Here is a 19,954-nt window from a genome sequence, read left to right as displayed (position 1 = left end):
TTATTTTAAAAAATAATTATATATGTATATAGTATATATTTTAAATTTCTTTTTACCTATTTTAAATTTTATTTATATATTTAAAAGGGATTCACTTTTTTATATGTCGTTATATTTTTTTTCAGTTAATATTTTAATAATTTTCATATTTGATTATATATTAATTAATTAAATTTTTTCACTTTTTAAATCTTAATTATATATTAATTTCAGTTAAAAATATTTTAGAAAGGAAAAAACACTCAAATTTAGAACAAGTCAAACCAAAGCTATAATCATAAAAAAGGAAAAAAAATCTAAATATTAATAAATAAAGAAACATTCAATTAAATAACAATTTTTATTTTTTTATTGATTCTGATCATATTTATTTATTTTTATACAATATCTAAAATTACTCATAACCCTTTTTTAATTTATCTTAAATAAGAAGATAATATAGAACTAATACTCAATCGATTAATTTTAATTTTTATTTTAAATAAAATAATTATTATATATCTATATTATTTTATTTAAAAGATTAATTAAATTAAGAATAATAAACATTATTAGGATCCTGATGAAATGGCCTATGCTTGCAAGCAATAAACTTGGCTGCAAAAAGTCAAAAGTACAACTCAGACTCCTAGAATATCCTCGTTGTCTGGTTTCCACAATATTACGATTCAGATTCACTCTTTTTTTCTTTTCTAAAAAAGAACTCTCATCTTCATTCATCCATCCTTCGTTAGACATCCATGGCTTCGCTCAAGTTCAGCCACAGCAACGGCAACCCGTTTGCTGTCACTCGCCATGTTACTCCCAGGTCGACTCGGCCCACTCGGATAGGATTTAAGATTTTTGCTTCTGATAATCATTCTGAACCTGATTTGAGTGTTTGCGTGAACGGGCTGCAAATGCCCAACCCTTTTGTAATCGGGTCGGGTCCTCCCGGTACAAATTATACTGTGATGAAGAGAGCGTTTGATGAAGGCTGGGGCGCTGTGATTGCCAAAACTGTAAGTTTCTTCTTTTTTTCCTTTTTCTTTTAATTTTGTTTTCTTTTTCTTTTTTATTAAGGTGGTTAAAACGCTGCTGTAGTTTGATCCATGAGTAAAATTGTTATTTAGATCGTATTGATGCATTGGACAAGTTGAACTTCGTCTTTACTTACAGTGTCTCAGCAATCACTCAGACTGAACAGTTCAGTGGAGGAAGAGATGTCTACTTAATTTTGTATCTTAGTATTTCCAAAAAGAAGATGACAGAATCAAGAAAACGATCAATCAGGCACCGAATAGTATTCTTCAAAGTTCATAAAATAGTACAAGTTTTAAGCAAAAATGGAAAAAGAAAATTGGGATTAGTATTATTCTTACAAAACAATGCCTGATCATACGACTCTTCGGAGAAAAATGCTTAAAAAAGAAAAAAAAGGTATCTTGAAATGAAAGCCGCATTTACTGTTTTCATTTATACCATATTTGTACGGATGTTATTTAAATAAATATAGATTTCTATCTTATAGATTTGGTTTAAGGTAATAAACCTGGGATGAGGGTTAGTTGGGGGTAGCCTGCATGTTTGGCCTTAGGTCTTTTTCTTTTTTGGATCTCCAACTCTAAGCATTTCTGAATTGGTGTCTGAGACTTGCTCTTTTGTGTCTATATGATCTTGGGGTGCACAATGGGAGGAAGTCTTTTCCTATCTTAAAAATACCATCCTGTTCCTTACATGAGATCGCCAAATCCTATTGGCTGAGCACGTACCTTTTGGGACATGTTCTCTCGTACTAGATATAATAAGGAAACCAAAATGCTGTTCTATGCGGTATTAGCAACATTGGTTTTTAAGCATGTTTACCCCCCCCCCTCTTTTCTTGTATACATCTGGAATATGCCTGTTATGCACATTTGCATAGTAAAAGTTTTATCTTCGATACCAATTTGTTCTGCTAGGTGTCGCTAGATGCTGCCAAGGTTATCAACGTAACTCCAAGGTATGCCCGGCTACGAGCAGGAGCTAACGGCTCTGCCAAAGGACAGATAATTGGGTGGGAGAACATTGAATTAATCAGTGACCGCCCTCTTGAAACTATGTTAAAAGAATTTAAGCAACTGAAAAAAGAGTATCCAGACAGGATTCTGATTGCCTCCATTATGGAGGAATATAACAAAGCTGGCTGGGAAGAACTTATTGATCGAGTAGAGCAAACTGGGATTGTAAGCTGTATTCTTCACTTAGATTCTATGTTTCTTTATTTCTCATATTTAAAATACTTAGTCATCAAATGACATTGTTTCTAGGATGCCATTGAAGTTAATTTCTCATGCCCTCATGGCATGCCTGAGCGTAAAATGGGTGCAGCAGTTGGGCAAGATTGTGCACTATTGGTGGAAGTTTGTGGATGGATAAATGCAAAAGCTACTGTTCCTGTATGGGCGAAGATGACTCCTAACATCACCGACATCACAATGGTGTGTTTTCTTTCTTTGTTAATTGAGTCACTGCTTATGTCGAGTTTGCTTTCCAATCCTGATGTTTGGTAGCATGACTAGCATCTTATGTTTTAGAAGCATGTTTACGCGTTTATCATGAATCAAGAATATGAGATGCTTATTTGGCAATGATGACATCTTGTCTCTGTCTGCTTTGCTTAAACTTTATGGCACGTTTCATAACAGTTCCCATTAGTCTGAATGCATTCATGTGTAAGACTAACTACTCAATTTCTATCATGTATGAGAATGTTCTGTAGTTGGCTCCCAGGGAGAAAAATATCTATATCTCAAAACTCTCGACATTTGGGTATTTTGGTAAGTTGAGCCGCTATTAAGCACCATATTCATCAGCACAGTAGTTTCTGAAAAATCGCCATAAATTTTCTAATCTATAAACAGAGGAAAAGATAATATAAGCTGTAACTTCCAGCCATAAGCTGATTCATTTAGGACTAAACTGTCTTTTTCTTCCATATTGTTGCTTGTGTAAGTTACTGTTGAAGATAAATGTAAGTGGATGCCCTTGGTTGTTTCTATGGGTTGGAGATATTGAGAAACAATAACAAAAATGATTGCAGATTGAAAACTTATTTGTTCTTGTTTTTGTTGAATAAATTTCCATGATTATCAGGGGAGGCAAACAACTAAATGGAATTTTATTCCTAGCGGGAAAAGAGAGGTTTTCATGATATTTTCCTGAATTTGTATTAGGCTAGATTTATTTGTTTCTTTTTGGTTGAAAGTTAAATCAATCAAACTGTTAGGCCAGCTTTAAGTTCATCGCTGATTGATATAATCCATGGTTTTCTTGAGAACGCAACTCATTAGTAACTCTATCTCAAAACTTTGTGATTCTGTTTGATTGTTGAGCTCAATTGTTCCTGTTGAAAGAAGTGATCAAAGCACAATTCTTTAGACTTCCCATTAGAAAATGCATCCTTTTCTATTTTCCTGATTCACGGTAAGATTGATTTATTGTTGATAAGTGATATTATTGTCCTTTTGTGTGCTTTTTAGCCAGCAAGGGTGGCTTTGAGTTCAGGTTGTGAGGGGGTAGCTGCTATAAATACTATCATGAGTGTGATGGGAATCAGTCTTGATACTTTACGGCCAGAGCCCTGTGTTGAGGGGTTTGTATTCTCAAACAGTCTTTTTTTCAGTGTCTCAAAATATATCGCAGGAGATTTTATGCACTGTAAACTTCTTTTTACAGCTACTCAACTCCTGGGGGTTATTCTTGCAAAGCAGTCCATCCTATTGCACTTGCTAAAGTGATGAGCATTGCAAAAATGATGAAGTCAGAGTTTAATGACAACGATTACTCACTTTCGGGCATTGGGGGTGTTGAGACGGGGGGTGATGCTGCTGAGTTTATTCTTCTTGGTGCAAATACTGTCCAGGTAATAATTCTTATAATTGGATTTCCACTATAATGTCACTATTATCTCTTCATGCCTCTGGATAAATTTGTGTCCTTTAAATGATGTCTTAGTTTTTCAATCTAAAGCTCATAGCTATATTATGCCATTGAAATATGTGGTAATCACTTCGAATGATTAAGGCTTACCTTGGTAAGATAGATAAGAAGGGGGTGAAGCAGAAAAACTTGTTAACCAAATGGTTGAGTTTCAGAATGAGATAGTGGTTATAAATTTTAACCATTTGATTAACAGGTTTCCTTTCTTACTCTGTTCCATCTTTCCTGCCAAAGCCTGGATGCATATAATTACCCAATGCTTTATAATCTTGTTTATAGGATACGCCTCGGAATGAACTAGCCTATTTTTTTTGTCTTTGATAATAACTAGTTTGGTGGAAAGCTATGGAGTAGCTAGTTCTCTGGAAATTTCTGGTGATATCTTGACAATTCTACGTCATGCATTAATATGATTAGCTGAGAGCTGTGGTTGTCTACAGTTTTTGAACTAGTATTTGTTTTGTTTTATTATTTATGAATTCCTGAATTCCGCAATCAATTTTTTTTCGAGGGTATCCATGATCAATTTCTATATTACCTGCTTGGGTTATTTAGGGTATTTAACATAAGGAAGAACTTGATTATTATTAAAATAGTTTGTCATAATATAAAGACTAATTAGTATAACTTTAAACTTGAAATTAGAAGGACAAGTAAAAGTCTCGAAAAAAAAGACCTCTTCAGAATAAGTAAACAATTTTTCTTGCCTTTGCTGAAAACAAGTTATGTGAGGGACTAAAAATTACCAAGTGAAATTAATTTGTTACTAACTCATGTACTAAAACATGTTGAAAAACTAATACTCTTACCCAATGAAATAACATATATGTTTTAAGCTTGCTTTCATCATCATCGCATATGCTTGTAGGTCTGTACTGGTGTTATGATGCATGGCTATGGCCTTGTGAAGAAACTCTGTGACGAGCTCAAGGATTTTATGAAGAAGCACAATTTCAAATCAATAGAAGATTTCAGAGGGTATATGCTTTGTTTCTTACAATGGAAATTGCACAAGTACAAACTTCTAGTTGGATAATGCATCTGTCTTTGTTGTCTCAGGGTTTCCCTTCAGTATTTTACGACTCATACGGATTTAGTGCGGAGGCAGCAAGAAGCAATACGAGAGAGGAAAGCTATCAAGAAAGGTTTGCAGTCCGACAAGGAATGGACCGGAGATGGCTTCGTGAAAGAGACTGAGAGCATGGTTTCCAATTAATTGCAGTACCAAAGTAAGGCTTCTCCAGCGAATACTGAAAAACAGATGGTTTTTAGTTATGTTTGGTTGCATTGTAGAAATGGTTAATCATCTGAATGATTGAAGGTGCGGATGTAAAAACTAAGGTTATTTAATAAAGGAAGTGCATAATGATTTTGAATAAGATTAGGTTTACTATCCTTGGAGCTTTAGTACGTTCGGGTATTTATTATCCGAGTTGGCTTTACTTTTAAGAATAACGAATTTTAATTTGCAGTTAATAGATTTGGATTCGTTTTGCTTTTGCGGTTTACAAAAATAACTTTATTTTTTTATCATATTATTAAAATGGCTTTAAAAATAATTTTAATAGAACTTTACAATTATTTATCAAGATATTTAATTGATCTGATATCTCTATCATATTAATTTAAAATATTGTTTATATTTATATATATTTAATGGTTGAATTTTTTTACATAAAATAAAATATTAAAAAATTTTAATTTATGATCTACGTTGAAGTGTTAAGATTATAAAACTATAGTAATTGTCGAAACCGTTTTTTTTAAAAACAAAAATTTTAGTTTCGACTTAAAAATAAAAACTGGAGTCGCCACCGATCCTTTATTAAGGTGTGATCGGCCCACCTTAAAAAATAATTTTGGTTTGCGAAGTTCGAGAAAACAGGCTCGGGAGTCAGTTACGCACAAGGAAGGATTAGCACCCTCGTAACGCCCAAAATTGGTACCAAATTTATTTTTTTAATGCCTTGGTGTCGAAAATTTGAAAAGATTTTAAAAAGAAACTTTTTATTTCATGTATGGATTAAAATAATAAGACATTCATATTTCAAAGAAATAAAACACCACACCCAGTGAGTTAGGGCACAATGTTTTTAAATCTCCAAAATACCCGAATATTGTCTTTTGCTTTTGAAAATTCTTATCTCGAGAAGAAAATGTCATGACCAGTAAGTTAGGACCCAACATTTTTGAATTCCCGAGAATAAGCTTTTATTTGAAATTTGTGAATTTGTTGCAAAACAAATACTTGGCTTTCTAAATTCATCGAAAAATAATCGAAATCCAGTAAGTTAGGACACGATCTTTCACGAGAATCATGAATGCCAAATATTTTGGAATTTATAAAATAGGATGATTTAAATACTTTGAGAAAATCAAAATATATTTTTTAAAGGGATGCTAAAAAAGGGGTTAAAGTATAACATGAAACGGGTACTCTAATTTCAAACATATATGAATGAATATTTACAAAGATATATACATAAAAGGTGAAATGGAATATATTGATCAAAATATGATAAAAATGCATGTATGTATTTGAAAATCGTGAAAATAAAAAAATGTACATGTGAATCAATAAAATAAAAATATAAAATTATATATACATATGTATTTACAAAATAAAGAATGTGTAAGTATGTATAAAATATGAGCATGTGAAAGAAAAATAACAACTATAAAAAAGAAATTTTAAATATGTGCGAACGAAATGTATGCATGCATGTATAAAAGCTTAAAATATATATTAAATATGCATGTATGTATGAATGACATAATAACAATAATAATGTTAATAATGATAACAATAAATAAAATAAAATAAAATAAGAGTATAGCATAATTATGATAAGAAACTAAAATGGATTAAATTGAATTAAAAACAAAAAAATGGGGTAGATTCGAAAATAAAAATAAAAACAAACTTGAACACGCGAACAGCTATGGGGGACTAAAAGGGAAATTATTCCCTCCCTCCAAAAACGCTGCGCAGCAGTGGGTTAAATTGAAAAAACAAATAAAAATTGCAGCTCAATTTAAAAAGAAACAAAGCAGGTTTAATTGCAACGCGCCACGAACAGGAGGGACTCAATGCGCAAATAGACCATGTGACGTCAGAGCGCGCGGATCCTCCCCTTCGGGCCGGGTCACCGCGCGGGTCAGGGCCTGGACGAAACGGCGCCGTTTTGCATGTTATTTAAAACAAATTTTTTCCTTTCAAAATCATTCAAAATTGAATGAGGGAAAATAAAAAAAAAATTAAAAAAAACAAACAAAGCTCTCAACAGGTGCTCTGCTAGGGTTTCATCCCTAGCGTCCTCGCGCCACCCCTCGGCCCACGCCGGCGCTTCGATCACGACAGAGATGGCCACCGGTCTGGCGTCCTCGGTGAATGGGGTAAGATCCTTCCCCTTTTCTTTGTTATCTTTTTAAAAAACGCAAAAAGAAAAGATAAAAAAAAACAAAGAGAACCCGATTCACCTTAAAGCTTTGTACTCTCAGTGTTACTTTCAATTTTCCTGTGTATTTCTCCGTTCATCAAAAATCGTCCCCTATTTTACAGATTAAATGGCCTTTTATAGGCCGAAAAGAAAAAATAAAATAAATAAATAATATATTTTGCTTGTTTTTTCTCCTTTGGACTCCTTGAGTCCGTTTTTGCAGGCGTTCGTGGAGAGGTCGGCGCGCGTGGAGAGGGGTCTGCCCCGAGTTGTGCGGCACTTGGAGAAGCTGCTGGAGGCGTTGAAGGCGGCGCTAAGCAAATGCAGCTAGGGTTTATTTTTTTTTATTTTGTGCTGGGTTTGATTTAGGGTAACTTGGTTTGGGCTATGTCAATGGGTTATTGGGCCGTGTAAAATGTAGGCCTGTTTATTGTTTTTTTTTTGTTTTGATTTATTATGTGGGCCCAGGCCGATTGGGCCCTATTACAGCTGCCATTCTTTGCTCATTGTCGTGCAACAGGAATGGAGCAAAGACTACAATGCCCAATTGTGCCTGGTCTTGTAGAGCCTCTGTAATAGCCCGATTTTAGGCCTAGTCGGAACAGTGGTTTCGGGCCCACAAATCCGACGAGAAAAAAAATTTAATGGCCTGAATTTTCAGAGGTGTCGGAATGGTGATTCGAGATCACTAAATTCGACAAATGGGTAGAAAATATTATTAATTTAGTAAGTATAAGTTAAATGTGAAGTTAGGAAAATTTTTGAAATAGTGAATAGCGCACTAGAAATAAATATTAAAATAATTAGAATCGAAATGAGGTATCAAGACCTCGGAGATTTTAAACCGAGCCATAAATATTTTTATAAATATTTATGGAGTGTTAAAAAGTTAGTATTAAAGTTTCGTTAAGAAATTTTAAAGTTCCGATAATTAATTGAACAAAAAGGACTAAATTGTAACAAATGCAAAATTTTGGGAAATGATTAAATAGCTTAAATGATAAAAGGAAGAGGGGTTAAAAGGCAAATAGACCCAATGTCTATTTGGGCTGGACGGCAAAGGCATGAAATCAGCAAGAAAGTAAGAAGAATTAAGGGTAAAATTGGAATATTGCAAAATTTGCTTAATAAAGTTAGGACCAAAGAGGAATTATCTAGATTTCTCTTCATTTTTCTGAATTCTCATCAGCTAAAACACCATGGAAGGGTTTCTTCAAGCTGGTTCTTCATATTTTTATTACAAGTAAGTTCAATTCTTGACTATTTCTTGAAATTTTTGTATTTTTATGACTTTTACAACTAGGCCCACTTGTTAAATTCATTAGTTTTTGATTTTATGAAAGAAGTTGAAAGTTGATATGAATATGTGCTGGAATTATATGATGATTTATCATGAAATTAGAGCTTTAAATTGTTCATATGCTGATTTTATTGAAAGAATTGAATAGAAAGTGAATGTTTGGGACCTAATAGTAAAAGAGTTTGAAGATAGAGTTATATGTGGAAATTCTGAATTTCAATAGTTGTGTAACAACTTATAATGTCTAGGTAAAGTATTAATTGAGAAAATTAGATTAATTGAGGGGTTAATTGAGAAAGGACTGAATTGTATAAACTGTGAAATTTGGGGCAAAATGGAAATCAACATTTTGCACTAAAGCAGTTTTGGACAGCAGCAGTAGTGTAACTTTGAAAAATCACCAAAAATTTTAGAGATTTAATTAGAGGATGAATAAAATATGAAACTAAAGCTTATTTAGTCTAGTTTCTTATAAAAGAAACGGTGTGAGCAATGGAATTGTAAATCATGAGATATAATAGATTTTGTGAGACAAGATCAGAATGAATTCGGGTTCCCCTGTTCTGACTTTGGAAAATCATTAAAAATTGTAAAAAATTATTATGAGTTATAGTTTATATGTTTAGAATCCTTAATGAGTCTATTTTTATAAAAAAACAAACGAAAACATCATCCGGATTCTGTACAATGAGATAATTAATTTTTAGTGAAGAGTGGTCGGAACTGTCAGACAGCAAAACAGGGGAAACTTTAAAGAATAAAATGTACTATTTGGCTGAACCAAAAATTCTGAAAATTTTATGGTATGAATATATGTGAGTCTAGTTTCAGGGAAAATTAACGGATCTTAATTTGGAGCTCTATATCCCCGGATAAAAATAATTTAGTGACTCTGACTCGGATAAATAGTTTTGAATATACATGTGAGTGAATAGTGAAATTATAGCTAATGTTGTTTAAGTGTGTTATAGACATTAAGGATGTGGAATGGAGAGGAGGAGGAGGAGGAAAATTGGGAAATATATGAATGATTTGTGTATAATTGGTCATATGCTTGATTTTAATTGATAAACGATGAAATAGAAATGATGCTTATATTTGTGCATTATTGGTCATGGTTTAAGCTCATGTGTGAAAATAAAAGTTTCATGGTATGTGTGTATGATATATTTGGTATATGATTTGGCATGAAATGATGTCATGAATGGTTTATGAATTAACACATGTTGGTAAGCCTGATACATGAATAAATGTTGTGTTCATCCATGCTTATAATGCTTATGCTATACGTGTATTTGGCTAACATATTTGGTGTATATGCTTAGACTTTGGCCATGTAGTGGCTAGATTATGCCACGTTAAATTTATAAGTTATGCATTGAAATGGTTTATCGTGTGGTTAGTTCCAAAAAGAGTTATGTTTAAATACACTAGCTTGCAACTATGGTTGAATGATATACTTATATCTTGTGTGATGTGCATAGAAACAAGTGTGGAAAGATAATGAAATAATAAGTTCATATGGCTGAAATTTAATGATTAAATGTTAATTTCATGAATTATATAATGTATGATGAAATGTATTTATTGTTGAAATGAGAGTAAAATAAAAATGCGAAAATCGAATAAATGATCAAATTAAGCGGAACGCCGGATTTGAGTACTTCTGATCAAGAGACAAAGTGATAAGTGGTAGCTTTAGCTACACTTATCTGATCAAGTGAAAAAGTGATAAGTGCTATACTTATCTGATCAAGTGAGAAAGTGATAAGTGGTAGCCTTAGCTACACTTATCTGATCAAGTGACAAAGTGATAAGTGGTAGCCTAGCTACACTTATCTGATCAGGGACAAGTGATAAGTGATCATACGTAAGACCATAGTTATACTATGGCAAAGTGAAAGTGAAGTACTCAATTTTCCGTAACCGTTCCCTAATTTGATTAAGGATGGTAAGTGACAAATGGGCCCAAAAGAATTAAAGTAAATGGATAAGTGGTAGTGTATTTATATCAGGACGATGTTGTTATTCAAGCTAAAGTGATATTTTCATTGCAAAATTGAGAATTTCATAAATGTGTTATTGAATGGTATAATCAATAAACATTGAGTTAAATGGTAAATACGTATTAGTGTTGAACTTGATGTCATTGAATTGTACGTGAATTAAATGGAAATTGCTAGTGATATGATCTAAATCGTGAGCATGAGAAATTGCGAATTGAAGGAAATGAAAATGAAGCATTAAATTGCATGAGTATGTATCGGGTCTCGTAAGCCCTAATTATTATGATTATAACATTTTGAGGATATACTGTGAAAAGTTATAGGAGCATGTTAATTATTTTGAAAGTTTTAATTTAGATGAAATTTTATAACTCGGTTAAATACGTTTACAAGTGCATGTGTTTTGGTAATGCCTCGTACCCTATTCCAGTATTGAATACGGGTAAGGGGTGTTACAGCCTCAACTTCTTCAATACTTCTCTTCTTTAGATAGCCGCGTTCCTTCTTTGTGGCTTCTCAAAAGAACAAAATTTACTATCTTTAGTCTGCTCCACTGCAACTTCAGGGAGATAAGACTTATAGCTTCAACTTGTTCTGCTACAGCCAAAAGATAAATCTTGACGCGACCTGCTCTACTGCAACTTCCTAGAGATGAGATCTGCGGTTTTAATCCAATCCACTGCAACTTCAGGGAGATATGATTGATTTCTTCTGTCTATTCCACAGTTGCCCCGTGAGATAGAATTACTGGCTTCAATGTACTCCACTGTAACCTCAGGGAGGTAAAATCCACCATCTTTGATCTGCTCCATTACTGCTTAGGGAGATAAGATCTGTAATCTTCAATCTATTCCACTGTTGCCCAGGAAGATAGAATTACTGGCTTCAATGTACTCCACTACAACCACAGGGAGGTAAAATCCGCCATATTTGATCTGCTCCACTACTGCTTAGGGAGACAAGATCTGAGATCTTCAATCTATTCCGCTGCTGCCTAGGGAAGTAGAATTACTGGGTTCAATGTACTCCACTGTAACCACAGGGAGGTAAAATCCGTCATCTTTGATCTGCTCCACTACTGCTTAGGGAGACAAGATCTGTAATCTTCAATCTACTTCGCCACCAATATGGGAAGATAAAATTTGTATCTTTGATCTACTTTGCCACCAGTATGGGAAGGCAAGATCTGGTATCTTTGATCTACTTCACGCCAGTACATGAAGATAAGATCTGTTTTCTTCGATTGATCTGCTTCGCCACCAGTATGGGAAGGCAAGATCTGTTTCTCTGATCTACTTCACGCCAGTACATGAAGACAAGATCTGCTTTATCCTTTGATCTGCTTCGCCACCAGTATGGGAAGGCAAGATCTGCTATCTTCAACCTGCTCTACTGTATCCGAGGGAGGCGAGGTTGGTGTCTTCGATCTGCTTCACTGTCGATGCAGGAATGCAAGATCTGTTATCATCACTAATCTGTTCTCTGGGGAACATGACCTGTATAATGAACTTTATGAACCTAATTATGCCTAGTGATTAGGATGTCATGATCAGAATGAATCAAATGCTCCTAACTAGACATGTATGAATGACATTTGAATGAATGCAGAATGTCATGAAAATGATATTTTAACGCTTGGGTTATTATTACTCCAAGTTTATTAAGGTTTCATCACTAATGTGTTATCACGCCTTCTTGCTCAGCTAGCGTCTTCAAAGAAACACTTAGTCAGATTGCCCCACTGTAACCTTCAAAGTTTAATCCACTGGGATGCAAAAATTTGTACCATCTTTCTCTCGTTGTAAACCAAGATGTAAAAGATTTGGCCTTTTTCTCAATCCTCTGCTATCACAATTCAAGGATACGGGATGTGAAACTCTTTGGTCTCTTACACCATTCCCAGGGTGTTGTACCAAATGCTCAAGCACAAATGAAGAAATCTTCTCCAAGAGCAACTTCTTCTTATTATTCGGTGGTCATTTGCTTGCTTGTTCATTGAAGCTTTGTCACAAACATGACATCTTGCCGTATTGTTCAATCAATGTTTTAGACAGTAAAAACTCAAAGGGATAGTCTAAATTTAGACTTTTCCTTATCAGATTTCCAACCTGGTTCGTTCCAAACAATAGTCCTGTTTCAGGTTCCTGTATTATTTAGAAGCTTCTAGAGTAATATGCAAAACTTCCATTGTGAAAGTTTTATTAGTCTGTCAATCATTATTCTAATGCAACATGCTTGCAAGAGATCATAACAATGGGTAAGAATAGAATTGGTTCTGAGCATAGCTCGAAATGAATAAATTATCAAAGATAATAAAGATAAATGACAAAAAAATGGATTTAGAAATGCGTATCTTGGAAATGAATGAAGTGTTCCAAGAATAACAAAAATGGTATAAGGATTAGGTGCCCCAGATATCGTAGCTTGAATTTCTCTGTACAAACTTTCTGAAGACCATTCTGAGTTTAACATGTGTTTAGAAGTACTTTGTCGATGCCCCAAGACGTCGTCCACCCTTTCCTGTTGATTCAGGTATAGCAAGACCACTGCATGCCCCATGCTGATCAGTATTTGAGCTGCTCCGATAATCTCATGCCCCATTCTGATCAATATTTGAGTCGCCCTTTTCGGGTTTTCAACTCAAATCCCCTTTGGTCTAAGGCGCCCTTTGCGGGTTTTCACCTTAGCCTCTCCATTTTTACTTTTTCATTTTTCATTTTCATCTTTTCATTTTTCACATCACTTTTTTTTGGACTCAAACTTCCCTTTGCGGGTTTTTACTTGGTCCTCTCATTTATTAAGCGAAGTACTCTTGACTGAATCTGAGTTTACAGGACTTTGCAGGTTTATCATCTATCTCGCTCAAAATCAAAGCTCCTTTGGAAAAAAAAACATTCTCTATAATCATAAGGTTCATCCCAATTTGGCATCCGCTTCCCTCCAAGATATTTTTTTTGTAAAGGAAAGATCTTCAACATTTGGTCACCCTCGTGGAATTCTCTAGGATGAACCTTTTGTTATAGGCTCGCATCATTCATTTCTGGCACATCTGACTGTGATGAATAGCTTTTAGCATTCTTCCTTCTATCAAGTTCAATTGATCACCTTGCGATTGGATCCGTTCTGCTTCATCAAACTTGCTCAGCCAATACCCGGAGAGAGAATTTCAACTTCAATGAAAAAATCGTGATAAACTGAAAAGACTGGCATTGCCCCGGTAGAGTTTTCACTGCACCATTCATGATATTCACCTTGAACATACTGTAAATTTCTGACATCGTGCTGTCGTTCAGATTGTAATGACAGCGTTTAAACCGGGCACATCCTAGTATGACCATATGAAGACACCTTTGAATGCTTGAAGTAACTCAACAACGTCTTGCTTTGTTTTTTTCCAGTTATGCATGCTCCCTTAAGGTCACAGTCTCTATTGCCTCATTTGTTTCTCTTATTGTTTTACCATCTTCAAAAAGTCAGGAGATAAGCTACAGTTTATGACATCTTCAAAGTCATGAGATCCCTCTAAACACATGTCTCACTCTAAAGGCAATTTTGAGTCTGTAGCAGCGTCACTCATGTCATTGATATTTGGGGACCCATAATGGGTACCAAAGAATATACAAAAGAATGCATGATGAATGAATGAATGAATGAATGGTTTGGCAGAAAAAATCCAAAAGAATGAAAAAAACGTAAAGAATAAAAGAACATTTACTCAAAGATGATTGCAATAATGTATTTCATTAAAATAATAATGTTCAGACGTGAGCCTATTTCACAAAGAAATCCTTATTGCTTCTAGGCTGAAAGCAACAAGTGTGTTCTGAACATTACTCTAACAGACTCTAAATACTTTAGGGGTTTCCTCTGCAGTCTCATTATTTAGAACACCTCTAAGGCGAATATCAATGTGCAAATTTCTCACCACTTCTTCATACATTGCAGTCCCTCTAACCTCAACCATGATTGGGTAACGGATTTTCTGCACTTGATGAGTCACCAAACTTGACAATACCCATGTCGATGAGTCTTTCAACCAGTTTCTTGAAGGCAGTGCAATTCTCAATCGAGTGTCCCATAATTCCCGCATGGTAGTCACATTGTGCGTTCGCATCATACCATTTGGGATACGGAGGTTGTAGAGGCTTCACAGGAAAAGGGGAAACCATATGTGCATCAAACAAATTTTGATACAGTTCTTTATACGGTACTGGGATTGGCGTGAATTTGGGCCTCTCTGTGTTTTGTCCTGTACCAGCTTCCTGTCTCGATGAACCTTGCAGGTTAGCAGCCCTCTTTCTTGGCTGACTCACAGTAACTGATTTAGAGTAACTCATGTTGTTCACTTCATCTTCTCTTTTTCTTGAGATTGACCTCTTGTTACTCACTATGTCAGAAAAGCTTTTTGTGGCACTTCCTAACATATGTGTGATGAATGGGGCTTTCAATGTATTTATAAAAAGCATCGTCATTTCTTTCTCTAAGAGCGGTGGTTGAACTTGTACTACGACTTCCCTCCATCTTTGTGCATACTGCCTAAAGCTTTCGCTCGGCTTCTTCTCCATGTTTTGAAGGGTAATTCTATCAAGAGCCATGTCTGTCACATGACTATACTGTTTCATGAATGCTTGTGCCAAGTCCTTCCATAAACCTATCGTGGTACGGGTCAGCTGATTGTACCACTTAGATGCTGCCCCTGCTAGGCTATCTTGGAAACAGTGTATTAATAGCTGGTCATTGTTAACGTATCCAGCCATTCGCCTGCAGAACATGGTGATATGAGCCTCTGGGCAAGTCGTCCCATTGTACTTTTCAAACTCCGGCATCTTAAACTTATGAGGGAGCACCAAGTCTGGAACTAAGCTCAGCTCTTTGGCATCAGTGCCTCGATAACTCTCAGTAACCTCCATTACATTGAACTTCTCCTCGAGCCACTTGCATCTTTCTTCTAACTGTTTCGGTAACTCCTCTTTCATTTTTTTCTTCTCAACCACTTCATCAAAATCAGGAATGGCAGAGTTAATAGGATTATTTTCGGGATTAGATCCCGGTCTAGCTTGGAAGCTCGAAACACCAGCCCAAAATTGCTGCGGCATGATGGTGACAGTAGATTTACGCGGGAATTCAGCTTGAGTTCGCATATGTGGAGGGGTGAAACCTGGAGGATAGAGAGGTTCATCATCATTTCCCTCATCGACATTTGCCATGGGGCCCTTTCCTTTATCACTTCTCTTAGTTATCAGTTGGGTTAACTTTGCCACTATATCTTCTTGGGATTCTCGCATCTTCTCAGACATCTCTTGTTTCATCTTGTCTAACCGCTCTTGCAACTGTAGCTGAAGTCGGTCCTGTATCTCCTTTTGACACTGCTCGAGTTTTTCCAATCTCTAATCCATGTCCTTAATCTTTGCTCAAGTACTGTAACGGTGTTTGGTTGGTTGGTTGGTTTCCAGGTTAACTGAGCAATGATTTTAGTTAATTAGGATCCTTTAACTGTGTTTAATGCATATCATGTAATGAAATGCAAATGCATAAAATGAATGCAAAAAGAGACGTTGATTCATGTTCAATTTTTTTACTAGAAAGCTTTATTAGAAAACAAATCTCTTTACATAAAGCGGACATATATATGCGGCTTTACCCTCATACTCCAAGCGAAGACATCGACCCTTCAGATATTAAGATACATCTCACGAATTTGATCTCCTTTTTGTTTGATCTAGGTCGTAAATCCTTGCTCATTCACGTTCATTAGCTTCTTTATGAGATTGAGACCTTTGATGACTTTTGAATAAACTTTGACAATTTGGATCCTCAAGTCATGCAGCAAAGTCGTATACTCCTCTTTTTAGGCTTTTAGTGCCATGTTTTCCTCGGACCACCGTATTATCTTCCACCTTATCAAGAAACCCGTATTCCATAACAAGCTTTCTAATCTAGTAATCAAACTCAAATCAACATCTCTTTTCTAAGATGCAAATGCAATGCAATCATGATGTCATGCAATCAAAACAAAATAAACCCAAGTCAGTATCACACTAAAAGATATAATTCAATACAAACATGAAATAGCAAGAACACTTATTCAGGAATCCACTAGGGTTTGGTATAGCTCTACCTAGGGCAAGTTCCTAAAGCTCACTATATGAGGCTTAGTTTCTAAAGTAAGGGTACCCAAACCAGCAGATTCCTCAATCCTCACCCATTATAGGCTCATGTGGATCGAGTTCAGTTCAGGGGGACACATTTCCCTATGGCTGCACGGAGATGAAAATCTCACGAAGACATAAGTACGGATGTATCCCAGAAGCGGTCCACTACCCTGCACGGAGGTGAAAACCTCACGAAGGACTAGTTTCTCGCTCCCATTTAAAGGGTAAAACTGACCATGTAATGCAAAAATGCAAAGTAGCCAACATTCCATGGTAAAAAAAAGTGCGAAGGGAAATCATGATTTTAAAACCCAAATTTGATTTTCGATCACAAGACAAACAAATAACCAATTTATGGCTCGACTCTCTAGTGTCCCCAGTGGAGTCGCCAAGCTGTCGAAACCGTTTTTTTTTAAAACAAAAATTTTAGTTTCGACTTAAAAATAAAAACTGGAGTCGCCACCGATCATTTATTAAGGTGTGATCGGCCCACCTTAAAAAATAATTTTAGTTTGCGAAGTTCGAGAAAACAGGCTCGGGAGTCAGTTACGCACGAGGAAGGATTAGCACCCTCGTAACGCCCAAAATTGGTACCAAATCGATCTTTTTAATGCTTTGGTGTCAAAAATTTGAAAAGATTTTAAAAGGAAACTTTTTATTTCATGTATGGATTAAAATAATAAGACATTCATATTTCAAAGAAATAAAACACCACACCCAGTGAGTTAGGGCACAATGTTTTTAAATCTCCAAATACCCGAATATTGCCTTTTGCTTTTGAAAATTCTTATCTCGAGAAGAAAATGTCATGACCAGTAAGTTAGGACCCAACATTTTTGAATTCCCGAGAATAAGCTTTTATTTGAAATTTGTGAATTTGTTGCAAAACAAATACTTGGCTTTCTAAATTCATCGAAAAATAATCGCGATCCAGTAAGTTAGGACACGATCTTTCACGAGAATCATGAATGCCAAATATTTTGGAATTTATAAAATAGGATGATTTAAATACTTTGAGAAAATCAAAATATATTTTTTAAAGGGATGCTAAAAAAGGGGTTAAAGTATAACATGAAACGGGTACTCTAATTTCAAACATATATACATAAAAGGTGAAATGGAATATATTGATCAAAATATGATAAAAATGCATGTATGTATTTGAAAATCGTGAAAATAAAAAAATGTACATGTGAATCAATAAAATAAAAATATAAAATTATATATACATATGTATTTACAAAATAAAGAATGTGTAAGTATGTATAAAATATGAGCATGTGAAAGAAAAATAACAACCATAAAAAAGAAATTTTAAAAATGTGCGAACGAAATGTATGCATGCATGTATAAAAGCTTAAAATATATATTAAATATGCATGTATGTATGAATGAAATAATAACAATAATAATGTTAATAATGATAACAATAAATAAAATAAAATAAAATAAGAGTATAGCATAATTATGATAAGAAACTAAAATGGATTAAATTGAATTAAAAAAATGGGGTAGATTCGAAAATAAATAAAAAAACAAACTTGAACACGCGAACAGCTATGGGGGACTAAAAGGGAAATTATTCCCTCCCTCCAAAAACGCTGCGCAGCAGTGGGTTAAATTGAAAAAACAAATAAAAATTGTAGCTCAATTTAAAAAGAAACAAAGCAGGTTTAATTGCAACGCGCCACGAACAGGAGGGACTCAATGCGCAAATAGACCATGTGACGTCAGAGCGCGCGGATCCTCCCCTTCGGGTCGGGTCACCGCGTGGGTCAGGGCCTGGATGAAACGGCGCCGTTTTGCATGTTATTTAAAACAATTTTTTTCCTTTCAAAATCATTCAAAATTGAATGAGGGAAAATAAAAAAAATTAAAAAAACAAACAAACAAAGCTCTCAACAGGTGCTCTGCTAGGGTTTCATCCCTAGCGTCCTCGCGCCACCCCTCGGCCCACGCCAGCGCTTCGATCACGACAGAGATGGCCACCGGTCTGGCGTCCTCGGTGAATGGGGTAAGATCCTTCCCCTTTTCTTTGTTATCTTTTTAAAAAACGCAAAAAGAAAAGATAAAAAAAAAACAAAGAGAACCCGATTCACCTTAAAGCTTTGTACTCTCAGTGTTACTTTCAATTTTCCTGTGTATTTCTCCGTTCATCAAAAATCGTCCCCTATTTTACAGATTAAATGGCCTTTTATAGGCCGAAAAGAAAAAAATAAAATAAATAAATAATATATTTTGCTTGTTTTTTCTCCTTTGGACTCCTTGAGTCCGTTTTTGCAGGCGTTCGTGGAGAGGTCGGCGCGCGTGGAGAGGGGTCTGCCCCGAGTCGTGCGGCACTTGGAGAAGCTGCTGGAGGCGTTGAAGGCGGCGCTAAGCAAATGCAGCTAGGGTTTTTTTTTTTTTTGTGCTGGGTTTGATTTAGGGTAACTTGGTTTGGGCTATGTCAATGGATTATTGGGCCGTGTAAAATGTAGGCCTGTTTATTGTTTTTTTGTTTTGGTTTGTTATGTGGGCCCAGGCCGATTGGGCCCTATTACAGTAATTGTATAAAAGGTAATTTTAGGGGATCAAAACCAAAAAATAAAACCAAGTCTGATCAGTTTTGGGCTTAAGATCTAACAATCCACAAAATAATGAAAACAATGAAAACGAAAAGCTTAAATTAAACCTACCCCACTTGGCTGTTGTTATCCTCAAAGCGTTTTAATACATTTAGAAGATCAATCGCCTTTCTTTGTGGGTTAAGCATTTCTTGATTCGGCTAACCTCCTACCTCCACTACTCAACCCCTACTTCCTTTCTTCTTTTATTGAATTTTTATTATCTTAATATTTTAACATTTAAATATTTAAATATATTTTAATTATTTTTCGATAACAATTAAATGTATAAAATATTTATTGAAACTCATCATTCATTTTGTCAAAATATCAATTATATCCAACTTTACAGGAATATATAAAATTGATTAATTTTCCATCAACATAATTTCATCTATGTGTTATTAAAAATAAAAAAGCACACAATTTACCAACTTTAATAGCGCATTTTTAAAATGCATTATAAAAACTTTAATAATTAGTTTATAAATAT

At 34.9% G+C, this 19,954-nt stretch overlaps 1 protein-coding gene across 1 annotated transcript; it reads left to right on the top strand.

Moving 5' to 3' along the window:
- The first annotated feature begins 585 nt into the window (after nucleotides 1–585).
- Nucleotides 586–5,339, top strand: LOC107890863 (dihydropyrimidine dehydrogenase (NADP(+)), chloroplastic). The gene is made up of 7 exons (XM_016815447.2): nucleotides 586–1,001; nucleotides 1,941–2,204; nucleotides 2,289–2,459; nucleotides 3,501–3,613; nucleotides 3,697–3,883; nucleotides 4,829–4,938; nucleotides 5,020–5,339. Exons 1-7 carry the CDS (start codon nucleotides 741–743, stop codon nucleotides 5,174–5,176), a joined length of 1,263 nt encoding a protein of 420 aa, XP_016670936.1. The 5' UTR covers nucleotides 586–740; the 3' UTR covers nucleotides 5,177–5,339.
- Nucleotides 5,340–19,954: the final 14,615 nt, after the last annotated feature.

This window comes from Gossypium hirsutum, chromosome D09 (genome assembly GCF_007990345.1).
Source record: "Gossypium hirsutum isolate 1008001.06 chromosome D09, Gossypium_hirsutum_v2.1, whole genome shotgun sequence".
Taxonomy (NCBI): Eukaryota; Viridiplantae; Streptophyta; class Magnoliopsida; order Malvales; family Malvaceae; genus Gossypium; species Gossypium hirsutum.
Note: the sequence above shows the minus strand (reverse complement) of the source record. Positions and strands in the feature narration are given on the sequence as shown.